The following is a 27,678-nucleotide window of genomic DNA, read 5'->3' as shown; positions in this document are numbered from 1 at the left end:
TTCCTCATTTTGAGAGTTGCTGCTTTCCTTTTGATTATTTTATTTCAAATACATTTGAACTGTGCACAGAAATACACTAATAAAGGGATTTTATCGTGTAAAAATGTCATGAACAGTTGAGAAGACAGAATAACAGCTCACTGGGAGGAACCTTAATTAAAGCACAGCATGGCCTGTTTCAGGACGGGGTTCTCTGCCGTTACGCCGTCACCGTGTGTGCGCCTTTGTTATGTCTCCGACTGGAAACGCGGTCGGTTTTGGTTTGACACGACACACCGGTACATCTTTGGTTTGAGCTCTGAGTGTGAAGTCTTTTATTTGGTAAAATGTCGGACGCTTTGCTGCAGTGGTGTGTGGACCAGCTACACCACAAGTTCGGACTGGAGGCGTGTGAAGACATCGTCCAGTAAGAAATGTTAACGCTGGTTTAATCAGACTGAAGTGACAGACTGTCTGCCAACATGCTAACGTTACCATGCACAAGTGTAGCAGATAAAACGGCTAGCTTGGAAGTAATGTATTGTGTTTAAGTTTCCCATTGTGTCTACTTATCAAAATATCAATAGTGTCAATTAAAGTTATGTGTGTTTGTCAAATGTTCCGCTTTCCTTTGATAGAGCTACCTACAGGCTAATGAAGTTTGGTATTAATCTGTCAGTGACAGGTAGACAGTTTGACAGGTGTATTAGCCATTTTTTAGATAGCCGTCAATGATTTGATTCTTTAACGTGTCAGGATATTAAATCCCACTTCTCAAGGTGACACATCTTGAGTGACGTACTTTCTGTGTATTTGTCACTGCTATGTCACGTCAAATATCAGACTATGTTTTAATCTTGACTTTTGTAATGAATTGTGAGGCTAGGTAACTGTAAACATTTTACAGAAACAGCCTGTGATCTCCCAGAAGGACACCAACGTCTTTAAATATCTGCATGTGCTGGTTAGTTACAGCCCAGCACCTGAAAGATACAAAAAAAAACAAAAAAAAAACAAATATATAATGCATTATTTTCCCAACATGTCAGACTTTATTAAATTTCTATTTAAAGGTGACATCCTGGGTGATGTAACTACTTAATCTGTGTCGTTTGTGTCACATGAATGTCCAGATCACGTTTTAAAAATGTACTTTGTAATGCTTTATAAGGGTAGACATTTTAACACACTTTAATGTTTAAAGAGGACAGCCTGGATACAATGTGGCTTTCAATGTGGTTTTCAACATGTAATCTCACAGAAGCACATGAACGTCTTAAATTATCTGCAGGTTCTGGTTAGTCATAACTAGGGGTAGACCAATTATCGACCAGGACACATATTCAGCATTTTCCGATCGTTGGTATCAGTGATTTTTCTGTCAGATTGCAGATAAAAAAAATAAAATTTAATAAATGTGCTGCTTTGGCTCTGATGCAACATCCTCTCACACAATGTCCCGCCCACAACAATATCTGATTGGTAACACGTCACAATCAATAACCTATAAAAACTGAATAATCTGAAACTGCAAATTAACTAGTAACTCCATTCAAATTTAAATTAAATAAATGCAGTGGAGAGGAGGTATAAAATAGCAGAAAATGGAAATACTCAAGTAAAGTACCTCCAAATTCTACTTAAGAACATTACTTACGTAAATTGTACTTAGGTTTCTTTCGTCACTGGTTGTTAGAAATTTTGACACAAAGAATTTTTTTTACTGCAAATAAATATCAGTCCCAAATATCGGTTTTCAGTCTGCTTGATATCTAATAATCAGTATTGTCCATGAAAAAGCCATATTGGTCAAACCCTAGTAATAACCCAGCACCTGAAAGATTTAAAAAATAAAAAAAAAAGTATATGTATATAGGCCTTATATGCACAACACATTGCTTGTGTGTTCACAGTTCTTCTTTTTTTATTCTATGTAGACTAGAGCTGCAAGGATTACTTAATTAATAGGTTAGTCAATCAAAAGAAAATGAATCACCAGCTATTTTGGTAGTCGATTTCATTTCAATTCAATTCAGACTTTATTTGATGTTTAAGTCATTTTCTTAACCAAAATGTCAACCATCTGCTGGTTCCAGCTTCTTTCATGGATGGATGTGCGGCTTGTCTTTGTCATTCATGACAGTAAATGAAGAGTTTTGGGGTGTTGGATGGACAATGGAAGCAGTATGAAGAGGTCACCTTTGGCTCTGACTGAACAATTAATCGATTAATCAAGAAAAAAAATAAGCAGACTAATCATCAGTCAAAATAGTCGTTAGTTGCAGCCCAAATGTAGACATTATTTCAAGCACAGATGGCTTTGAATATAGTTGGATATAGGAAAGTTTGAGATGAACAGTCACGCAATAATTTCCTGATTTGAGAAGTAATAGACAACCTACAAAAGCCTGCAAAAGACCTCCACAATTATATCAAAGAGAAAGAAAGAAAATATACAGTACACATGAAGAATCTCATGAAGTTTTTTAAAAATCCATAAAGTCTTAAAGTAAGCACCCTTAGCAAATCAATTCTTGAATATTAATGAAGGGATGCATAATCAGACCACTTTGCCGGAAGCCACACAGACATAAAAACAGAATTGGGAATGAAAAGGCGGTGCATATGTTTTATGGTCTTAATTCTTTTTTAAGATCCATTTTGATAAGAAAGGATTTTTTTAATTAGATGCTAATTAAATTATCCTGCTGTCTAGATACATTCTATCCATTGAAAAGGCTGAAGAGATTGAGGAGTATGTGGGAGACCTCCTGCAGGGCACAGATGGGAGAAAAGGGCACTTTATAGATGAGCTCCTGATCAGATGGAAGAAGACTCAAAGACAGACTGGAGACAACGCAAATCTTTTTGTTCTTAAGGAATCTTTCTCATCACCAGGTAAATAAATAGATAAATGGATGTCTAATGTCTGCCAATGAATATATTCTGATTTAGATTACACATAAAATCCCTTACTTTTACATACCATGCATGACTGAACATTGCAGATAAATATATATTTTAAGGATTAAATGTCTCATGAATGCAAATCTAATTAGCTGAGATATCTAAATTTCTCTCTCATGGGATATCTGCAGTATTTTTTTAAGGTAATTTTCTCTCCTTTTGTAGATTCACAAGACATGAGCAAAGATACCCAGAAAAAGTCCAAACGTAAGGGTCGTAACAAACAGGAAGTGATGACTGCGAGCCCAGTAGAACCTGAGCCAGAGCCAGTCAAAACCCCAATTGATCTGATGAGGGTGAGTACACATCGATCTAAACAGTCGTTCTCTTCTCATCACCTTCTTTATGAGGGTAATTCTCATTCTCATGAGTACAACTGCAACACATTAAGTTCAGTTGTAGATTCATTTGTTCTTTCATCTCGTTTTGTTTCCTCACTTCATTTACAACTTTCTCAGGCCCAAGAAAACACTAGCACGTCTTCTTCAACAAAGAAAAAAAATAAGTTTGTCAATCTCTATAATAAAGAGGGACAGGACAGGCTGGCTGTTATACTCCCAGGTCGATATGCCTGTGAGTGCCTTGCCCAAAAGCACAAACTGATCAACAACTGCATCAGCTGTGGTCGCATTGTGTGTGAGCAAGAGGGCTCAGGACCCTGCCTCTTCTGTGGAAACCTGGTACGTAAGTCCTCTGAACCCTTAGATACCTTTTTTTTCAGTCCACTTTTTATTTATGAGTGTTGTTTTCTCATTTTTTTCGGATTCAGGTCTGCACAAGAGAGGAGCAGGAGATCCTGCAACGAGACTCCAACAAAAGCCAGAAACTAAGAAAGAAGCTAATGGGAGGTGAGAGTCAAAACCAGTCAGAATTATTAAATACTGAAATCTATATAATAATGATGATGGTTGATGCCATGAATTTATTTTTATTTTGGTGACAGACGCTGGAGAAAGAGATTATCTCCCACACCAGGAGGCCATGATGAAGGCCGGTTTGGAGAAGGCTGTCCAGCACAAAGAAAAACTGCTGGAATACGACAGGAATAGGTATCATAAAAACACTCAGCTTCACAAGAAAGGATAGGCTTACTGCTTGGTGTGCAGTGTCAACACTTCAACTGGACATTTCGATGACTGTAGAAGGTAATCATGAAACCTGATGGTTACACTGACCTGTTTACTGTCCCCTTCAACTCCAGTGTCAGGAGAACGCAGGTTCTGGATGATGAGTCGGATTACTTTGCCACCGAATCCAATCAGTGGTTGTCACCCTGTGAGCGAGACAAGCTGAGGAAAAAGGAAGAGGAGCTCAGAGAGCTTCGGCATGCCTCTCGCAAGGACAGGAAGATCACGTTAGACTTTGCTGGTCGACAAGTGATTGATGAGGGAACACACCTCAATGAATACTACAACAAGTAAGATAATGTGACATGGCTTGAATCAAGGCTGCAAGGACAGATGTATGTTGTGTAGTCACGCTAAACACCTTTTAAAATATTTGCAATCATTTGCAGGTTGGATGAGACCCTCAAGTCTATGAGTAACGACTCAAAATCACCAAAGTATTCTGAAAGACAAGGTGGAAAGCAGAGCAGCAGAGACCTGGTCAACCCCAACATAATGCAGTCTGCACCAGAGGTTGTTCATTTCTGATGTACTGGATATACTAGACATAGCAGTGATGCCACCTTGTGGTACATTTTCAAAACTGTACATGAAAATATAATTTTTTAGACTCATTTGTACATATATAAACTTGATTGGAACATCAGTAAAATGGGTTGAAATTGACGGCTAACAGTTTGCATAGATCTTTTTTCCGTCATTAAAACTGTGCAGATGGTGATGACCGAGATTCTTGTGCTGATAATGATGTCATTGAATGCACTTTTCTAGTGGGTGGATGTTGGATGCGGCGCCAACAACAAGAGAAACATGGAGCTGGGAAAGAGTTTGGCAGAGGAAAAGGGAAAAGAAGATCGCTCCAGGTTGCGGCTCCAAGACAAAGAGCTTCAGGAGATGGCTGACGGGGGCTGGTGCCTCAGCATGCACCAGCCATGGGCCTCACTACTGGTCAAAGGCATCAAGAGGTAAGGAGGAAACAAAATCCCAAATGAGCTGCAGGAGATAAAGAAAACCACAGCACTAACCTAAAATACTCTTATAGAGACTTGTTTTCTGGCTGGGCTAGTGTGTAAGTAGCAGAACAATGCATTTGTGTGTGTGTGTGTGTGTGTGTGTGTGTGTGCGTGTGTGCGTGTGTGCGTGTGTGTGTGTGTGTGTGTGTAGGGTAGAGGGGCGAACATGGTACACATCCCACCGAGGTCGTCTTTGGATTGCTGCTGCAGCCAAGAAGCCCACCCCTCAGGAGTGTGCTGAGGTGGAGGCCATGTACCGCCACATCTACAAGAGAGGTAAACATGGTATTTGCCCCAAGCTGTTTTACATACAGCACTGTAATTGAAATGCACACACCCTGAAAACAGTCCCCACCAAGTCTTATATGATGTCTGTATGTTTGCGTGTTGGTTCTTTAATTGTTTTCCTTTTCTGTGCAGAGCCCAAGTTTCCTAAAGAATACCCCACTGGCTGCCTGTTGGGCTGTGTCAACGTGACCGACTGCCTGTCTCAGGAGCAGTTCAGACAACAGGTCAGTGAAATACTGCGTATCCATATTACATAGAAGTGTTAAGTATAAGTACTAAATTTCAGTTGAGAAAATCATACTATTACAACTTAATTGAATCACAGAGCAAATCAGAGATGTGGGTGGAAGCTCAGGTCTGGAAGTCATAGTCCTGATCTGAGCCGTTGTTTTAAATCACGTCCGTACTGGATCCCCTGTCTTCAAACTTGCCTACATCGATCTGTGTCTGGTCCCAGTCTGCTCTCCAGCCATCTTCACTGGGAGGCAGCTGTGCCCAGTTTCCCATGGTGACTGCCCTAGTGATTTGATGTTGTGGTTCAGACAGACCATAGTCAGTTAATTGGGACACTCAGTTACTGCTCCACAACTAACTGAGCTAACTTGATAACGGCAGCTAGTAGCTACAGCCAGAGACGGCTACAGCAAAGAGTATAACGAGCACCTTGCTGCCTCGTATTTGTTTAGAGCGACCTTTGATGGGTGGCCAATCTTTACACATTGCCACTTTGAATAAAAATGTGAATTGATGCTACACAAATCAACTGTGATGCTTTGCTACGTTACTTTTATTACCACATGCGACCTGTAGGATTTTATTTTCTTGAGTTGAGCATCAGTGGTTGCTTTGTAGTTGCAACAAAACAGGGAAATGTTTGCTTTGCTTTGGGTTGACTTGGTGGTCTGTTGATGCTGTTGCTGTTGTTGTTCTCTGTTGACTGCTGGAGCTCTTATGATTTCCATCCTCCTCTTCAATGTGGCTTGTCCAGTCCTTCTGCTCTTGGAGGCTGTGCTAAAGCATAATTTCAGCTGGCAGTACGTAACAAAGCCCCTAAGTTTAACAAAACTGAACGCCTAATTTTGTGTCATCATGTAATAGTATTGGAATTGCAGTTCAGTTTCAACTATTACAATAACACTAGAGGCAGTAAAACATCATCATGGAAATTTAAACACACAGACATCTTCGACAGCGCATTGTGTTTTTATAGACATCCAGAGGCTTACTTCATCCAAGACCACACTGTACGAGACTAAACACACACAGTCAAACAACTTAATTATTCTCCAGACAGAAACATTCTTGTGAGTTTAAATCAGTATGAATTACTGAATTATGCCTGCTTAGAGAAGATTAAAGGACGAGTTCATTCAAAAATGGAAATTCTGTCATTATCTACCCAGGCTCATGCTGATGGAAAGTTGGGTGAAGTTACACATCAAAACCACATTACAGCATTCTTCTAAACAACTGAAGTAGCTGGGGACTTGTTTTAAAACAAGCGGGAAAAAAACATAAAATGGCTCCATCAATATGTGATTTTAGAGCTTAATCCAGTCTCTGTAAACCCTGAGATCACAAATTGATTTGAAAAGACGTTATTTACACCTTTTTTTAAGCTGAAATCTTCACTGTAGCTGCTAAGCTTAAAGCCTTGGTTGTCACCCTGTCTGACGTGGGTGCATGAACCCAACCACACGTTGACGGTTTAATTACAACTTCTCAATTCAATTTAGGTTCTCAGGGCTGCCGGAAAATTCGATTATGCCGTACCAGCTGTATTTTATGTTTTTTTTTTTCTATTGTTTTAAGTCTCCATCTATCTCAGTTGTTCAGGAGAATGCTGCAATGTTGTGTTGCTGTGAAGCTCCAGAAATGTTTGGTGGACTACGCAACTCCACCCAACTCCTCATCAGCATGGGGGGGTAGTATGTAATGAGTGAATTCTAATTTGTTGGTGAATTCTTCCTTTAAATTCTGGCCATTTGCATTTGTTCAGAGGATGACCACAATTTTCTCTACACCTCTTGTATTTCTTTAAACTTTTACTGAGAGATACTATTTGACTGAGGTGGTCATGCATATTTCGGTGAGCAACATCATCTCTTACCAGCAGAGGTCAGACTGCACCTTTTCTACAACATCTCCCTCCCAGCTTTGCAGTATTTACCACTAGAGACAGTATGCACCACAGGACTAACCACAGAGACACAGATCCAAGCCCTCATTATCCCAGTTACCTCCCACCATAATGGTGATACATATATTTACATTTGCATCAGCCTATTTTGTCTATGCAGCATACTTTCAAAGCAATTATTTTGTCTCACAGCCACAGACATGAGTGCCCTCTGATTACTGATACAACAATAGAGAGCACTGCTGCTGTCTTCCATTTTATGTCTTCCATGAACACTTAAACTGAGATCCACCCTTAACCAGAGTGCTACGAGGACTCACTCTGAATATTTGATGTGGCTCCATTGGCAGTCTGGTCACTGCTGCTGTTTTGGACTCATAAACTGTTTACTTGAGCTTTTACACCCGAATTACTTTAATTAATTGCAGTTTTACCAAGTACAAACTGGAAAATACACCCCACTCTCCATTAAGTCGTCATGTGTACACAGAGTTGCTCTCCCAGTCCCTGTCAATGGAACACATTTAAACTTAATTACATTGCAGCCCTCGTCTAGGCTGTTTTAGCCTGTGGCTTTGTTAGAGACTGCTCCATCTGAGGTCTACTGGTCTTATCCTTTTCCAGTATATTTGTGTTAATATTAGAGCTGAAAACAATTAGCTGATCACTAGAAAAGAAATCAGCAGCTGTTATGGTAATCAGTTTATCGTTTTGCAGGCGTTTTTGAAGCAAAAATGCCAAACATTGACTGTTTACAGCCTCTCAAATGTTAATATTTACTGGTTTTGGACTGAAACAGGAAATTTTAAGATGTCACCTTGGGCTCTGGTTAATTGTAATCAGAATTTTTCACTATTTTCTAACAGTTTAAGCTCAATGTTACAGATGAATCAAGAAAATAATATGCAGATTAATTGACGATAAGAATAATGAACACATCCTCACACCTTAACATCTGAATAGGTCTATTGCCAGTGGCTCCCAAAACAGCATGTCTGTTGTAGCGTACCAGCAACAGGCCTACTAGTTCTTCATCTTGCCCTCGCAGTTTAGTTTAGAAAAACCACTTGGTTAGCTTTAGGAAAACATAGTGGTTTGGGTTTAAATAACTGTGTTTCTTATTTAACTTCAGTAACGAACGTACACCGGTTAGCCACAACATTAAAACCACCTACTTAATATTACGCAGGTTCCCCTTGTGCAGCCAAAACAGCTCGGACCTGTCAATGCTTCTTGGTCTCAAGACCTCCGTGGGTGTCCTGCACTGTCTGGCACTGGGACGTTTGTAGGTGATCTTTTGGGTCGTGTTTGTTGGGGGGTGGGGCCTCAATGGATCGGACTTGTTCTATCATGGCCAGGTCACTATAAACTGTATGTGTGGGAAACACTGCAGACCTTTATCGTACACTTGCAATTTGTTTTGTTTTAGCCAAGAAAACTACTCAGTTAGCTGTCGGAAAACATTGTAAAATAATAATGTGTTTGGATTAAAATAGCTACTCTACTTATGTACCTTCAGTTACAACAAACATACAGTACATTACATATCTAACTTAAGTTAGGTTATGTACTTATGTTATGTACTGTAGATTACCCTACATTAGTAACTTAAAATAACTCACCTATACCTTGTGGTTTCACAATGAACATGAACACTCATCTACCTCCCCATGTGGACTTTGTTGCTCTTTATACTACTTCACCTGACTTCCTCCTTTGCTGCCAAAATAATTACTACGGCCACTAGAGGGGACCGCCGAACAAGAAATGTAAATATGGGCTTAAATAAACTGCTTTTACAGTCGTTTTTCTGTTGAAGATGTGCTGGAACAATCATCAGTTGCAGCCCTAATTATTTTTCAAGTAATGTCAGGCTTTAAGAACTCAACTACTTAAATGTTTGTTGATTTATAGCCTTCTTGTTTTTTTTAATAATAGGGTTGAAATACACTACAAATGCCTCATTAAAAGTATTTACTCTGCTTTTTTCACAAACGTCAGAGTAAACCTCTAAAGAAAAAACACACACCAAGAAGTCAGTCACTTCTCATTATTTTTATGTTGTGTACAAACAGTAACATGTCTGACTCTATAGTCACAAAAAACACACATGCATATATATGGGATATTCTACAGTGAGACTGTGTAAACACTGCACAAACATGTTGTAACCCTGCAACGCTACAAGCCCTCATACACATGTGCACACACGCTTGTAAGCAGTCTTTGATGACATAGTGAAAGGGATCACATTTGGAAATTGCACAGTCTCCTGTTCCAATTAAAACAAAACAGAGCCACGGAAAATGCAATGATCCCCTTTTAGGATTTTATGCTTGTGTTTCCACATTTCTCTGCACACATGTTTTGACATATGTGTCCTCCTTCATAAAGACACTTGTTTTATTTCTGAGGAGCTCTGCGTTTGGGTAAAAACTACTTCAAAAATGTGTGCTGCGACATGGTTTGCCTTCTGACTGCTGGGACCTGTAAATCTAAGGGCTTTCCCCTTTTGTACTCTGTCCTCATTCTCTCCTCCACCACTCATTCCACCCAGGGCTGTAAAATCATGTTTGCAGGCAGTGTGACTGCCCTTTCATCCTGTGAAAGGGTGTGTGTGTGTGTGTGTGTCCACTTGCACAGAGCAGCCATAAATAACACCCCCACCCCACACAAGGCCCCTCAGAAAAAAAAGAAAGGCAGATGTAGAAAATAGTGAAGCAACCACAGAAGAACAACAGCACCAAATGCTTAATGATGGTGCTTGTTCCAGTCACCATTTTGGAAAAAGCAGAGACTATTAGCTGTTTAGCCTTTAGCAGTTCAAGCTCGCTTCTTTTCATATAAGCAGAAGAGTGCATGTTGTGTTAATACATAGTAGCACACAGCTGAGCTGCTGGGCTGGGCTGAGTGGGTGAGATGCAGGATTTACTGTCCTGTGCTGGCAGTTGTGGGTGGTTAAAAGAGGGGGGAGGTGAAGGACAGACAGCCATTATTCTTCAGGCTCTTCTAAATCTGCCCCTAGTGATATATGAAATATTTAGAGAAAGTGGAATGTGGGTAGATCAGGATAGAAACACTATGAATCCAAAAAATGCAGTAAATGTAAATATTTAAGTATCACCGATCCAGTGTGATAGCAGTCCTTCTCCTGTTGGGGCGCTGTTGTACAAAGCAGCAGTAAAACCCTGACACCCTGCTGACAGACAGTGAAGAAAGACCACCCCAGGCAGAGCAGGATTTCCATCTGCTTGACTTGAACCAGTTCTTTCCCTCATTAGAAATTGACTGGTGTATTGATCCATTCCCCCCATAATCTCTCACTCCTCCCAACTCCCCAGCCCCCCTTACTACTGATAATTGGCCAGCCATTATGATCTGTGCTCTGTCTCTCCACCCCTTCCCCCCTGTGCTCACTCAGCAACGGGTTGAGATGTACGCCTGACCTTCTTTCTGCAGAGAGGGGGGGGATGGGTTGGGAAAAAGATAGGTAGGTTACAGATTGAAAATTGTTTTTGCAGGAAGAGGCAGAGCGGGATAATTAAAATGGATGAGCAGAGAGCTGCAGCCATACTAAGCAGGTTTAAGGGTGGTGGATATGATGCAGATGGTTTACTTCACACATAAAATTGATACTCAAATGTGCAATAAAATGTAGTCAAACAGCATTGCTATGTTTTTAGTGCAACATTTATCCACTAATGCACAGACCCATTCTCAATTTGGTTAACAGCACAGGCAGAGGCACATCACGCCCCATATAGAGCTCGAATCGCACCATGAACTTGCTCCTGTGGTGAAAAAATTGATTGGATCAATCCACACTCTTAATAAGGGTCAAATTTATTACTCTGTACCAGCTGCAGAGCTTCATGTCTTAGTGAATACAAGTCAGAGAGGAAAGCAGAGAGAGAGGAAAACCAGTGACTGTTCAGCGCTGTATTCATTCGTATGAAATGACTATGAGGGCAAGAAGTCAACGTGGGTTTTGTGTGTATGTGTGTGTGTGATCTGTACATATATTATCTAATCAGAGGATCCTATTCCTGATGATGAAATGTTGACATAATAATACAATCTGAAAGTTTCAACATTCAGAGGTTTTTGAGGAACAATGTTTCACAGATAAGCATATCTACCTCTCATCTGTTGAAGGCTGACATTTAACAGGTCCCCTGGCAGTTCTGTATATCAGATAGACACATATTTGAGACATGGCTTTCAGTGCATGGTTTATAGCTTTGGTCCCTAAGTGGTCTAGACTCAGGTTTCGCATATCTTTGATCATTACACCATCATCCATTCATTGGCTATATGAACACCAATTCAGTCTTATGTCACAAAGTGAAAATAAAATTTAAGAAATGTACTTTTCTCACTGATGACATTTTGACATGTCCCAGAAGGAGAAGCACATGTAAATAATGAAATTAATGCTTGCTGAATTTGATTTAACAATATCAGTCTTATTGTGTTTGCTGACTGTCACTCTGTTGTGGCACTTGATTAGAGCAGTTAATGTTATTAGTAACACCTGTGCTTTTCCTACAATGACTGGTCAAAACATCTAATTTGAAAAAGTTAAGGCATAAAAACAATAACATTAATAGCACTGCAATAGCAGTTAGAGCCAATTAATGCAAAACCTTTTTAGCAACATAATGGGACTTAAGCATCGTTGCAGAATAAACATGTTGTTGTCATTTTGTTTAAAAGAAGGAAGAGAGAAAATTGACTACATTACTAAACTTGTTATTTTTAAATTTTGATTAACATTTTTTATTTAGAATATCCCCCCAGAATATTTTAAATACTTAAGATTCTTGCATGCAGTCTTGTTTACAATGAAGGTAAACACTTTTAGATTTTAGTTTGCTTGACCACTCCTGCTAATATAGGTTTTCATATTGTCTGGAAAAGCTTTTTCTGCAAATATGTAACAGTATCATCTGCATACAGTATTTAACAGTAGCTTCTGTATGTGGATATAAATCTAAATGTGTCATCTGCATACAGGATATGTATGAAACAATACAATAGCAGGGCTGGCCCAGATACAATAGAAAATGTGATTTGGGCGATCAGAGATGAGTATGTATAAGCTAATAGCTTACAGCTAACGGAGCTGTAAGAGCTAACAGCTAAATAACTAGACACACAGCAGAAGTGAGTGTTTCTGTGAAGAGGAACATTAAGCCTTAAAAAGTGAAATGCAGTTCAATGTCACAACACAACAAATTGAAAATAAATGTACTAAAATACTTAAGCTGAGTACAGTTTTGAGATAAAAGTACTTTGAACGCTCATACTTTTAGTTAACAATTATCCACCATATTCTTAGCCGCCATGATACCTTGCACAAATTATGAGCACAACTTCCGACACGTCCTGGTGGTAACAAGACGCTAATCCTCTTTCCTAGAGCAATTGGTACGGCGTATCATTCATTCATGAAGATATAGGTGAGCAACTTACGAACACATTATTTACTTCTACTTATTACATCTGAAGCCCTGAAAGTGCCACCTGTGCGTCAGTTATTATGACACTTTCTTACTTGCGCTAGTTGCGCCAAGCACTGGAATTATTACCCATAACCATTTCCCCAGTTACCTCCCCAGAAAATTTGTGGATAGATGATGATAATAATAATAAAGCAAAGAAGCAATATTTTGATTTTCGGACAATCAAACATTTTGATTCACTTCAGGACGGTTAAAATCATTTGAGGACATCTGTGGGATAGTGGTGAAAAAAGTTCCTCATCATCTGCATATATTTTAATGCCTGCATTGAAACATGCTATGGTGATGAACATGTATAACAGTGTGTATTAGAAGTGGGCCCAGATTAAACTCTGATTGAGCAGTGATTGAACAGCTGAAGAGAATTTATTCTGTCACTTGTTTTTGAATAGATGATGATGATTGTTAAAGAATCACAAAGACATTCAAAAGCCTCACACAGATCTTAGGTGCTGTTCTGATAACGCAATCATTGTGTAGTCTGGATTGGGTTTGCTGGTGAAATGATCCTTTCACCATTGAAACTGCACTGATTAGAGAGTCCTTTTTTATTTAAATAATCAGTCAGCGCTGCTCTGTGCCTGCTACATCTAATATCTCAGCCTCTATATTTTACTTATATTTATTAATATCCAGTTAATAAAACAAGCCTTCCTTATGTTCTGTTCAGCTTCTTTATGATTATATAGATTACCCCATTATACTAGTATACTACTGTATATGTACTGCAGCTCAGTAGATGTTTGCACACCAGCACATGTCAGATAACTGAAACCATTGGCTTATACCATATCACATAGCTGCAAGCCTTGCCACTTATCTGTCAAAAGAAGTGCTGGTTTCTGTGGAATTCCATTTGTGCAAGCTGTGCCTCTGACCTCCAGAGTGGAGCTCCCGTGCTTGTTAGGCCAGTTGGAAGCTCGGACTGATGCCTGCGTTTCCTTGTGTGGTAATGTGATATTTATATGCTGAAAGCCTTCCTGCCAGCATGCCACACGCACACAAACACACACACACACACACACACACACACACACTCTCACAAGATATATTGGATGCATTCCAAAGAAAGGAAAGTCAGGCAATGCTATTTTTTTCTTCCCCCTCTTTCTGTAACATAGCGAGAATCCTTCGCAATGGCTGCTCCCCTCCCCCCACCATCATTCCCTCTTCATAATTTCCCCACTTTCTCTCTAACAGTGTGTTTTACAGGTCAAGGCTGTGAAGTTGTACGTGTGCGTGGAGAATTCAGATAATGTTTACATGTGACTATGCATCGCTCTCTCTTTCTGCACAAGCTCAGCCACATAGTAACACACTCGCATTCCTCCCCTTCCTCCCTTTTTCCTTGCTGGGCAGTTTGCCATGGCAGAGAGGTCAGACATCATGTGATTCTGCAGTGGTGTGTAGAATGCATTCAGCCCCGGGTCCCCAGGCGCTGGATGACAACCAACCAAACCTCAGTCACAGGTTTTCAACAGCATGAAAAATACATAGAACCATCTGCCAGACTTGAAATGGCCTGCTACGCTGTTTAGAATTTCACTGCTGTCCTCAGACTACTTCATCGAATGTCACACCGTTTCTGCTGGCAGTGAAGCCCCTTTTATTATCTCTACCTCTCCTCCATTTTGTTCTGCTCATTTAATAGGACTTGTTCCTCCTGCTGTATGCTGATCACAGGAACTAGGAACAATGATAAAGGCAACACAGACAGCTTCCTTTGATGGTCTAAAAGACAGCAGTGTTGATGAAAATAGGTCAGAATCAAAGAGATGTTACTGAATACCAGATTGTATGAAGTATTAGACTAAATGCTAAACCGGTTGAAATTCTTCTTTTCTCTTTTAATATTATGTGATGCATTGTTGCTCTTTTAAGTCAGACCTCTTTATCTTGTGATTTATTTCTAAGCTTTCGATTTTTTTTAAATCTCTTTTCTGACTCTTATCTGTGCAGGAGATTTCAATGTGCTTCTGAACCCTTCTTTAGATACAACCAATAGAACAAGAAAAAGGAATTTAACTGAAAAACGCATAAACAAAGTACTTAAAGATTTGGGACTTATTGATGTGTGGCGGGCTCTGAATGGATCTACTCCAGGTTATACTTTTTATTCTGCAAGACACACAGTCCATTCAAGGATTGACTATTTTTTCATGTATAACAAAGATCTACATAGGTTGAAATATTGCAGAATAGGTCAGAGGGATCTTTCAGACCACTCAGGGATTTTTCTAACTTTACATTTAGATGGAAGACAGCGAAAAACTCTGTGGCGACTTAACACTGGTTTGCTAAATGACCATACCTTTAGAGATTCAATGGAGAAGGACTTAGCACTATATATGCAGGACAATAATAATGGAGAGGTAAACCCCAGCATATTATGGGACGCCGCTAAAGCTGTTCTCAGGGGGAAGATTATAGCCAGGACAGCTGCACTAAAAAAAATGAAGACCCAAAAATTAGCTGGTCTACAGGAAAAACTGAGAGATTTGGAACATATACACATAACAAATAAAGAACCCTCGATTATACAACAAATTAGACATACTAAACAGGAAATAGATAAAATATTAATTGAGGAGGTGGAGAAAAATATAAGATTCATGAAACAAAGATATTATGAGGCTGGCCCTAGGGCTGCAAAATTATTGGCTTGGAGGCTCAAAAAACAACAGGCAGAAAACACTATCCACAGGATCAGGGATCCTACTACAAATAAAATTACTAACAATTTGGATGGCATACAAAAAGCATTTGAAAGATATTATAAATTTTTATACTCTCAGTCAGAACAGGTTAATAACCACTCAGCTGCTGAATTCTTGAACTCCTTAGACCTTCCCACACTAGGTAAAGAAGCTAATGATAAACTCATCTCGCCAATAACAAAGGAGGAAATAAGTAAAGCTATCTCAAGTTTGAACACTAACAAATCACCTGGCACGGATGGCTTTCCTCCAGAATGGTATAAGTCAATGAAAGATCACCTGCTCCCCTATTTGGAGTCCAGCTTTAATTATATTTTAAAAGGAGGCTCCCTCCCCCCCTCCTGGAGAGAGGCCTTCATATCTGTGATCCCCAAAGAAGGTAAGGATAGAGCGGACTGTAAAGGGTACAGACCCATTAGTGTTTTAAATTCAGACTATAAATTGTATGCCACCATCCTTGCAAAAAGAATGGAACCTGTAATGCCCTTACTAATAGACGAGGACCAAACAGGATTCATAAAGAATAGACAGACACAGGACAACATAAGAAGAGCCTTACATACCATCGAACAGATTAACAAAGACCAAATTAGTGCCATCATTCTCAGCTTAGACGCTGAAAAAGCTTTTGATTCAGTCGGGTGGGAATATCTGTATTTAGTTATGAAAAGATTCAATTTTTGTAAGGATTTTATACACTGTATCCAGGCACTTTACACCTCCCCCACGGCAAGAATCAAAGTTAATGGCAGTCTGTCTGATTCTATAACTTTACAGCGTGGTTGCAGGCAGGGCTGCCCCCTCAGTCCCAGCCTATTTAATTTATTCATCGAACCCTTAGCCCAAGCAATACGTCAGGAGACAGAATTAGAGGGTATCTCCATGGGAGGAGAGGAATATAAAATAAGTCTGTACGCGGACGATGTGTTGATCACAATAAAAAATCCTAATTCAGGCCTGCCCCTGTTAATGAAAATGCTAGAAACATATGGGGGATATTCAGGATATGCCCTAAATATACATAAAACACAGGTTATGACATTTAATTACACACCTACTGAAGAAATCAACGTAATGTATAGTTTTAATTGGAACACACCCTTTATTAAATATCTGGGAGTAAATTTGCCTAAAGACATGTCACAGTTATTCAATATTAACTATAACAGTATTAACAAAAAAATATATGATGACCTCGATGGGTGGAGCCTGTTGCCTCTTGACTTTGGAAGCAGAATTAGATCAATAAAAATGAATATTCTCCCTAGGTTATTATATCTTTTTTTATCATTGCCAGTGGAAATTCCTCTGAAACAATTTAGAGAGTGGAACAAACATATTTCACGATTCATTTGGAATAAACAGAGACCAAGGGTAAAATTTTCCACCCTTCAGCTTCCGGAGGAGAGGGGTGGCAGGGCCCTCCCATCTTTAAGGGACTATTATTTAGCAGCCCAACTGAGGCCTCTTGTATATTGGTGTAATCCCTCTTATGAAGCGAAATGGAAAACCATGGAGTTATCTTTAACAGATACACCAATTCATTCGCTGCTTGGTTGTGTGGGGATGGAGGAAAAAATACTACATACAGAGAGCCAATGGGTGAACTGTTCATTGAAGGTATGGGGTGAGGTGGTTAAAAAATTTGAACTCCAGAAACAGATAAAACTACTTAGATGGCCAGCGTATGACCCCGAATTCACACCAGCATTATTAGATCATGGCTATAAACAATGGACCTATTATGGTGTTACTGCTGTATGCAAAATTGTTAAAAAATGGGAACTTATCAGCTTTAACAATTTGTGTCAAATGTATGGACTAGGTGGGCAAGACTTCTACAGGTACTTACAGGTCCGTGATTATTTTTGTAAAAAGCTAAAAGGATGTAACCCAGCAGAGCCACCAGTGTTTATTCATATATTTATGGATGCATACAACTCTGGGAATATTAAAGGACTTATAAGCAAGTTATACCATAGCATCACCTCTCTGAAGAAGGATTCAACGGACTATATAAGACAACGGTGGGAGAAGGAGTTAAATACTGTAATAACAGAGGACATGTGGTCAAAGGCCTGGAAAACACAATCATCCTCCACCAACTCCTGGACCTGGAGAGATTTTTGCTGGAAAAGTTTAATTCGTTTTTTTATAACTCCCAAACAGAAGTCCAAACAGACTGGTACACAAATTACCTGCTGGAGAGAATGTGGAGAGGTTCTTGCTGATCATGCCCATATTTTTTGGTCTTGCCCCTCCATTCAGTTTTTTTGGAGTGAAGTGACAAAAATTATTTCAAAGGTTCTATGTTTTAATATGAATGTATTGTTCACAACTCTCTATCTTGGGAATATGCCAGATGGGTTGAGTGGAGCTGATCAGTACCTACTTAGGGTCTTGCTGGCTTCAAGTAAGAAGGCCATCACAAAATGTTGGCTCCAGAAGAATGCTCCCACTACAGAATCTTTTGTTGGTATTGTAAAACAACTACATGTACTAGAGCAAATGACATATTCAATCAGACTCCAAAAAGATCTAGGTGAAAAACGGTGGCAGAAATGGAAAGACTACTTAGCAAATGAATGAGACTGTATACACGTACTGGATATGATATTTTGCCTTGTGGACTTATTGATCACCCCCGGACCTTGAATATGGGTAATTGTTCAATGTTTTGTATTTGTCTTTTGTTCTGTACTAAAAGATGAAAATGACTTATAAATAAAGAGTTTAAAAAAAAAAAATCTCTTTTCTGAACTATCTGAAGTGTTGCCAAAGTCATCGTTATTATGTCATCATTACCCCATCACAGTCATTTCGAACATAAACAGAAAAGCCTGCAAGGTACTCATAATAATAAAGTATTGACTAATATTATTGACTGTAACAGAATGGGGAACGGCATTAATCATTAACCACTTCTAGTTTTGTAGTTGAAAATTCGACACTCTTATATTATTATTATTATTATTATATATATTATTGCAAGAAAAAGTTAGGAAAACTCAGTGATTTGTATTTATTTAGACAAATTAAAACATTTTTTGACAGTTTTAATTATAATGTAATTAAGATTTAGGTGAACAATCACTAAATATTCCCCATTATGTGGCTAACATTGCTGTAAGATCAGCATCACAATCATCACATCCTTATACCTAAACCACTGAATAGATCGCTTGCCAGACACTCCGAAACAAGATATATCACCGTTCCCAAAACAACATGACTGTTGCAGCATACCAGCGACAGGAAAGACCTACATTTCACCTTCATTGTATGCTCACTGTTTGGTTATATTTACGCAAGAAAACTACTTGGTGAGGTTGCGGAAAACGTTGTAGTCTGGATTAAAGTAACTATGTTACTCATGTAACTACAGTTATGTAATGTACATCACCTGACTTGTCACTGAGTTAAAATAACTCAGCGTTAACTTTTGTTTTTACTCTGGACACAAACAGTGGCCTCCTGGGTCAAAGTCCTGTGCTTATTTGATCACCCACCCACCCCGACCTCCTCCCTATGTGAACTTTCTCGCTCTTTATAATACTTCACCTGACTTCCTCTTTTGCCGTTGTAGTAATGACTACGGCCACTAGAGGTCACAGCCTAACAAGAAAATTCAATATGGCTTGTAATAACCTGCTTTCACAGTTGATCTACAGTATGGTTGTTTCTCTGATGAGGATTTGATGTGTAAAATTGGTAGAAGTATGAACTTTCAAAGACTTGACAAGAATATTAATTATTTTCTTAATTCTACCATTATGTATACAGTATATAAAGGAAATAGATTTGATTCACAAAAAACAGAAATCTTCTTCCACCAGAATTATTGCTTTGACATTTGTTAACCTGTTTCTAGAGATTTCTGGTCTCTACTGAAATGTTTATTAGAGAATATACATCTTAAAAAAAAAAATTGTATTTATTTTTACTCCTAGCTGAATCAATCTTATTCCTAGCCCTCATGATACAGTGTCCTGTCCTGAGAAAAAGGACACTGCATTTCCCTTTGTAACAAGACGCTAATCCTCTGTTATTGCTTAGCCCAATTAGCTAATGCCTCTAAAGCCTTAAAGTGTTGCTGTTGCGTCAGTTATTATGATACTTTGTTACTTACGCTTGTTCCGATGAGCAACGAAAGTACCACCCAAACTAACACGTCATTCAAGCCAATAATGGTTTGTTTTTGTTGGGATTGCTCACTAATGTAGCACGTACTAGTAATACTAGTAAATATTCTGAGGGAGTGTAGTAAAGAGAATCAAAGGAATTAAGTCAATGGACTGGAATCTGTACAGCCCAAACTTTAAAAGCCTGTCATTTGTGGTTAAAGTATGTTTAGCTGTTGCTGTTTTTGAATAGGTATGTTTGCAATTTTGTATGGCTCCGCAGACAGCTTTTTGGTCGCAGCACATGTAACTGGAACAACCTCTTTGTTTTTAGTTTATGGAACAGTCTTCTGGTTCTCAGTTTGCGCTCTCTTTGACATAATGGCCCCGACTGTGTTAAACAATGTTTGTATAAAACAAGAAAAATGAGACCTCTGTAGATTTTAATGTTGTGATCTATTTGGTGCCACAGGCAAATTGTAACCACCCACAATGAGCCTTAATGAAGCATAGCATCAATATGTTTGACATTTATCTCCCATCTCAACATCTGGTGTTTGTTTTTGATGCCCCAAAATGGCTCCTCATGAGGCCAGTGTCTGTGCCAGTTTTCTGTTTTGGAATGAGGAAATGAATGAAGGTTGTGTGGTGCAGTCAGTAAGTACTTTGCACAAAGTCAGTGGGCGATCGTGTTTCCCTGCTATGGTGTTATCAGGAATTGGAAGAGCTCCCAATTTAATCATTATTCTTTATGCCTGTTGCTGTCCAAATATGAGCACAGGCATTACTTCACTCGTTACGTCTAGCTGATTTTGAGTGTTTTTGCCAGATTCCCCAGGCATGCCTATGCAATTGCTTTATGTCACCCATGCCTGTGTGTGTTCATTTGAGAAGAGATCTTTATCCAGCCAAGCCCAAACTCAGCAGCAGTATAACCTCAAGTCTCTCTCCTAGAGAGGGAGAACCAGAGAGACAGAGAGCAAGAGACTCTCTGCCACTGCAGGGTCAGAGATTACAAACTCAATTGTACTCTGCTGGGCGACATGTCTGCTCAGCAACTTCCTGCTAGCGACATCAGAGGGGAGGAAAGTATGGAGAAAGAGGGGGAGGCGAGGGAGGCTGTCCATGCTTCCAGTGCCATTAATCTTTCTGTTTGTGTGCAGCAAACAAAAAAAGAATTCAGCTTCCTCTTGCCCATAAAGCCAGTGAGACTTATTTTAATTTTCGGGTTGTCTGTATCCCTCCGTCCTTCCCATTCTTGTGAAAGGGATATCTCAAGAACGCCTTGAGGGAATTTCTGTAAATTTGGCACATACGTCCACTTGGTCTCCAGGATGAACTGATTAGATTTGAGTGGTCAAGGGTCAAGGTCACTGTAACCTCACAAACCACATTTGTGGCCATTACTCAACAATTCATATAATAAGCATGACAAAAAAAATTACACTGATGGGATAAAATCAAACCAAAAATATCCGTGGTTTGAAGAAACGCAGATTGCATTTGTTGCATTCAGCATTTATTACAGCCCGACCAATACTTGTAATATCGATAATCTCGGCCAACCGATCTAACATTTATTCTGGTGATTTGGTTGTGTTTTGTATGAAAGTCAGCAATCACATCTATTTAACCAGCAGAATATTTTATAGCATTTACATGATCAAAGAGCAGATCATTTTTTTTAAATTCCATTTATAAACTGCCCATTGATAAGAGATTGTCTAATGTTGGCATGATAAAGCTTTTCTGGATATGTAACCAGCCGTAGGATAAGCAAAAAATGTAGAAATTGACAACACTGGCAATAAGTTTCTCCATCTCCTCTGCTTTATGAATACATGCACTGGATGTGTTACGAGGTTGTGTCCACAAGCTATTTTGCCAGGATACCAGTGAGGAGCTGCCAGCTGTTGTCATGGGCATCAAGTGTTTGTTCTTTGAAGATTGCCAGTGTCTTTGAAAATGGTCTGACCTCGAAATCAATGACAAACACAGGCAGAGAGTTTTAATCAGAAAAAGTAATAAAAAAGTATTGTTTCATTCTGTAATTCAAAGTACCCGCTATTATGTATATTATACACCACTATTTGACCTGTTAAATTCATGAAAAAATCACATTACTTTTTGCTCAGTGTCTGTGACAGATGTGTTCATGTACTGTTTCTTTGGGTCAGGATCTGTCAGTTAAAGAAAAAAAAATGAAGTTGGTGCTCATCTATCAGCCATAACAACATTCAGCCGAATGTTGTTGTTGCTTATCTGTAGAGCATGGGTGTAATAGTCTCACTCAGTAAATGTCTTAATTTCAGAACACAGGGTAGTGTGCCTTGGCATGACCTGCACTGTATTTAAAAGGCAGCAGGATTGTGATCATTATTTTCAATGAGGCTCCGGTGATGAAGGCAAGCAGGGAATTCACAGTCTGCACCATATACGCCAGGTACCCTGTGATCAAGCAGAATTAACATCAAATATGATGTGCTTTTTCTTTGTGTAGTGACGTCTTGCTGAAATGTCTTTCAACTTTAGAGCTAAAGGGTGGCAGCAAGGTAAAACTACAGAAAGTGTCTGACCCTTTGGTCTAAGTATCCACAGAGATGATTTCTTACGGATTATTTAAAAAGCTATTTAATAAGAGTATAAGCCAAATAAAAATACACAGTTTCCTTGAATATTTCAATGAAACTCCCAAGCTTAATCAAGGATTGTTTTGCTGCACTTAAAATCACATTATCCTAACCAGTAGAAAATTATGTGTTATTGTTCCAAATGGCTCCATTTAAATCACATCTCTAAAAACTGACATTCATGTGTGATTTCCTGTAAATGAGGCATCAACGGTTTAGCATGCAAGATAATTAATGGTATCCATAAAAAAGAATGCTAAGTGACACATTTTCTAATTTTCATAGATGAATTAACACCTAGAAACATCTTTTATATGCAAATAGTGTCCTAATTGGGCAGCAACAAGTATCATAGCTCCCCTCTATGCTCCTGATGAGGCTTATAACACTGCTTTCTTGGCTGGTAAAATCTATATATTTAAACATACTGTAAGGAACTTTTAAACGGTGATGAAACAGTCTTAAGCATGTCTTAGAGTGGCTGTTTCTGTATGATGATTAGTTATTTTTAATGTCTGTAACCAGCTCAGATTTCAACTTACAGGGGTTGGATAAGTCCTAAAATTAAAACTATATTTTATGGCAGAGGGCTGAGGATGAATTGAGGAGCCTCACAGCCTGAGAGAGGAGTCTGCTCTGTAGTCTGATAGTACAGCACTAAAAAAAAGGTGTATTTTGTTTCTCCATCGTCATATTATATCTTACATAGACCTAAATAGATGCATGGCCTCTGTTTACAAAACAGGGAAGTATTAATAATGCATTGCCTCTTTCTTTCACTTGGTTCAAAACAAATGCACACGCTAGCCAGATCAAGATCTTAACAACAAGAGGTATGTTTCTCATACTGTTTTTTCCACAGGGGCCGCTAGAATCAACAAAAAATGAAAGCAGAATTGTTGCAGCTTTAACTGAAATCATAAACTTGTATCTAAATGCAGAAGCGTATGATTAAAATAGGTTTTGAGAATCAATACAGAATTTGCAGTCTTACTCCCTTCACTGTCAGCTACAATTATTTCTCTCTTGTGCCTTTGCCATATTTAGAGACATTTCTTGGGGCACATACTGCACAAGCTCTTCTTTTCATGGTCCACTGGGCAAATATGCCATTAAATGTTTTTTGCAGGCTCAGTGTGTGGGGTATTGATTTACATGCAACATAATTTTCTTTCCTCTCATATATCGGGTGGTCAGTGTAGCAAGAATTTGATTCAGCATAATTACTTGAATAATGCTGGTGCAACTGTACATTGCCTGTGCTGGGTGTTTAAAAAGAAATTGGTATGTTATCTATGTTATGTATGTTTTTTACTATGAGCTTTTTTCAATGGCACTATGAGATTGGAATTGCTGAAGTCATCTTCTCGTCTGACCTCAAGTTCAAATAGAAAGTGGGTCGCATTTAACAGAAAGTTGGATAATACAGAAGAATGATATTTGAGCACAAAGTCACCTCTCAATCATCTCTTGCACTTTCCACTCAAAGGTTTATGGAAAAAAATCTAATGTAATGTGTAATTAAAATGTTCTAAGATGTTGGTATGAAGAGAAAATGGCATCTCTCAGCAACCGCAATCCAAACATGGACACAGAGGATTTACAGGTCTTGCAGGAGAATGTTTGTTTGTATTTTATGTATAAACTAAAACCAGTGTTGGTGCCCTGGTGTGAATTGACCATGTGCTAAATTGATCATTGAATCATATGTTAGCAATCAAAACTCACACAGTAGCACAGTAGGCCTCAGATTTCTCCACATGCTGGATTTGTGTAAATGAGGCTGTGGTCAGAGAGATTTTTTAAATTTTCTTGCTTTTGAAAGACCAAAAACACAAAAGTTTAAAGAATGGATGAAACGTAACCTGACATCTAACGTAACGTCTCACGCAAGTGTTGCATCTTTTTGAATCCCTCTGCTTTTCATGCAAAGACCTGCCCTACTCTGCCTTTGATTGGCTAGTTGTAATATTCTTAAACCTAACCAAACTCACTACTCTTGCCTCAGCCCAACCAACACAACCAATGAAGGCAACCAATCGGAGGCAGAGTAGGGCGAGTCTTAGAAAGAAAAGCAGTGGGATCCATAATAACCTTAAGCTGCCAGCTAACCAGCTTACCACCAGTAGCAACCCAGCAATACTTTCAAGGCCAGAGAGAACATAATGAACGGCCTACTTTAGTTTGTTGGATTATTGTGTGGAAGCCAGTTCTGGATGTTAGATTTGAAGAGTTTGCAGTAATGATAGCAGCTCTGTTGTGCTCCAGTTTTAAGGAAGTTATCACATGAACCTCAGCTGCTTTACCATATAGCATTTCATTTGCCAAGCACATCAGTTAGCCATCATCCTGATAGCCTCTTCTTTTGTAATGCTAAAAGTGAAAACAAACTGTTTGAAAAAAAAAAAAAATCCATGAACAGTATCTCTTTAATTCCATGTCCTCTGCATAGATCATCAGCTCATAAGGATACGTTTTTGTCTGAGACATGTAGGTAGCTCAGTCATTTTATCAATGATGCATGTAGCCATCAAGTAAATATAAGATAATCCTTAATTGATTTTGCAGAGGGAAAATTATAGCAGCAAAAGGTCAGAATAAGTACAGATAAATAGAGAACCTTCATGAAAATAAATGATTTTATATGTATAAAATAAGAATCTAATAAATGGAAAATATATAAGAGCAATTAGACACAAAGCACAACAATTACAGGCAATAGCAGCACACATGGAGTACCCACAATTAATGTTTCAGTGTATTTAAGATCATTTACAAGATTCTTGAGTCAGCTGGAAAAATTAAAATGTCAGCTTGTGTTTTCAACCAACCCACAGAGCTAACATTAGCATAATTAACCAGCTATCTACATCTGATTAAATTTGCCAGGAGCTGTTCAGCCAGCAAAATTAACGATCGCTTCAGAAATTGAGAAACTATTATTTTCTGCTTCTTTTGAAAATCAAGGACCTTTTATTTAAAATATCACAAACGATTTAAAAAATATTTTAGCTCACTTACACAAACTGTAGAAGTCTAAACTGAAAGGACCTGTAAAGAGCTCTTATTCAACACCTTCTGTTAAGCAGTTCACTGTGTTCTCCCTAAGAGCATATCAGCAGGATCACCTTGTCTATTGTAAGCTGTACTACTAACCCATGGGCTTAGAGAAACCTAAAACTCGCCTTTGATAAGAATCAAGGGACTGCCTTCCTTCTGTGCTCCTTTCTCAAACCATGCTCATTGCCAGCCTCGAGAGAAGGAGGGAAGAGACAGTTGTTTCCCACAGAGGCTGAGTGAACACAGATGGGAGGGCTGTACCCCAGTGTCGGGATATCAAAGCAAATATTCACCTTTAGAGACAGACATGTTCATAAACTCCCCGGTCCTTCTCCATTTCCACATTATGAAATCAAATGCCCACTGTGAAGTGGTTTGTTACCTTACTTAAAATACGAGCCTTTTTGCTGACAGCACCTGTGTTAAGGAGAGCTGGATTTGTGGCACCGATAAAAGGAGATTGTGGTGGAAAATAAGAAGTTTTAATGCCTTAGATTCCCTGGAATTTTTCTTTGAAGTCGAGGTTTGAAAGCAGACGTGGTAATTGTCTCCAGGGGTTCTTGCTGTGTGTGTGTGTGTGTGTGTGTGTGTGTGTGTGTGTGTGAGTTTGTGAGTGTGTGTGTGTGTGTGTGTGTGTGTGTGTGTGTGTGTGTGTGTGAGTGTGAGTGTGAGTGTGTGTGTGTATGTCTTTTGAAAAGGAGACTACTAAGTGGAAGGCTTTGCCTGTGTGACTTTCTGTAAACGCAGTGCGGTTGTCTAATACTTGAACTCAAATATAATAATAACATGTACTTATTTACTCATGTTTGCAATATGTAGCTTCAGAACCACTTTAAGTAAAATGCATCTCATATTTTCCTGAATAGATTTTTTTTTCTTTTAAAATGCTATTTTCCGCTGCACATTAGAAATCTGTTTATTCTGTAGGAGTCCTTCACTCGTCAAACAGAAGCTTAACTGTGAGTACAAGAGAGAGCCCTTTTCCCTGGAAAGTTCCAGCCGTTAGCTTGTTGAGACTAAAAAGCTTTGACTGTTGTGAAGCAGTCTTGTTTTCTTCTCGCCCGAGGGCCACTGCAGGAGGTGAAGTCATAAACATGGCTGGGAAAGTGGAACTGGGCTAAGTGAGGAAGTCTGTGTGAATCTGCCTGAAAAAACACATGACTTCACTACACCTGTCAGCACTGGTGCTAGCTTAAAGGCTAATGTGTGGGTCGCTCTTTACCAACAGCGTTGGTGCAGAGCTGGATTGTTATGCTTATGAGGCTGGGGAGTAGAAAATAATTTTAATACCTCTCTCTTCAGTCTTCCAGGGGATTTTATAGCAGGGTGGTGGGCTGCGACAGCTTGAAGTAATTTACATCATGACAATAATGAAATCTCAATTGCTGACGTGCAGAGTTAAATCTTGAGCTAAACATGACAGTAGAAATACACCAAGCATCACAGTTAATATCAGTAAATCCTGCCAAGGTTCCTCACTTAGTAGTTTAATGTAATTGTCACATTGTAGTGAAGGTTTGATTAAAAAAGACAAAGATCTTCATCTTAATTTATTATTATTATATTATATTTATTAAAGTACAAACTTGCACATGTACTATAGTAACTTGGGCTTTTTCAAAGCGAAGGGAATTTGCAGTAGGGCAGACAGACACGACGGCAGTAATTGGAAAATCGTGGCCCCGGCGCTGAGCTTCTAATAATGAGACATGTCTCTCGTTGTGTTGAGGATATTAATAATGTAAAGATTCAGGAGCCAGTGTTGGACACTCCTAGATAATTAATGTTCACTCTCCAACTTGACACCAGTTGATTCTGTAGGTGAAGGAGTATGTTAAATTTTTAATCATCACTGTGCAACTCAGTGTGCCTGAGCTCCAATGAAAGGGACAAAGTGAGGACCATTAGCCGCCTGTTTAGATGGAAAAGGTCAGTGTTGCTACCAATATGATTCAAAGCCTGTGTCCATACTAGCTAAGGATACATGTGTTTGCACCTTTTGGTTCCAATTAAAAAGGTTGTTTAAGGTGTGTAAGATTTGTTAAGCATGTGATGGTCCCTGTAGTTCAACTTAAAAATGTTGTGTATATGTGTATACATACACATGTGTA

At 39.0% G+C, this 27,678-nt stretch overlaps 1 protein-coding gene across 1 annotated transcript in view; it reads left to right on the top strand.

The window, feature by feature from the left end:
* Nucleotides 1-250: 250 nt before the first annotated feature.
* The window catches only part of trip4 (thyroid hormone receptor interactor 4), a 90,819-nt gene continuing 63,391 nt past the window's right edge, over nucleotides 251-27,678 (top strand). Inside the window, exons 1-11 of the mRNA XM_073464447.1 lie at nucleotides 251-406; nucleotides 2,696-2,877; nucleotides 3,112-3,242; nucleotides 3,405-3,626; nucleotides 3,716-3,794; nucleotides 3,890-3,995; nucleotides 4,148-4,363; nucleotides 4,463-4,586; nucleotides 4,845-5,038; nucleotides 5,238-5,362; nucleotides 5,507-5,598. Of these exons, the coding sequence (XP_073320548.1) occupies nucleotides 327-406; nucleotides 2,696-2,877; nucleotides 3,112-3,242; nucleotides 3,405-3,626; nucleotides 3,716-3,794; nucleotides 3,890-3,995; nucleotides 4,148-4,363; nucleotides 4,463-4,586; nucleotides 4,845-5,038; nucleotides 5,238-5,362; nucleotides 5,507-5,598 (1,551 nt within the window). The 5' untranslated portion in view covers nucleotides 251-326. The remainder of the gene's footprint in view (nucleotides 407-2,695; nucleotides 2,878-3,111; nucleotides 3,243-3,404; nucleotides 3,627-3,715; nucleotides 3,795-3,889; nucleotides 3,996-4,147; nucleotides 4,364-4,462; nucleotides 4,587-4,844; nucleotides 5,039-5,237; nucleotides 5,363-5,506; nucleotides 5,599-27,678) is intronic.

This window comes from Pagrus major, chromosome 4 (genome assembly GCF_040436345.1).
Source record: "Pagrus major chromosome 4, Pma_NU_1.0".
NCBI classification, from domain to species: domain Eukaryota; kingdom Metazoa; phylum Chordata; class Actinopteri; order Spariformes; family Sparidae; genus Pagrus; species Pagrus major.
Note: the sequence above shows the minus strand (reverse complement) of the source record. Positions and strands in the feature narration are given on the sequence as shown.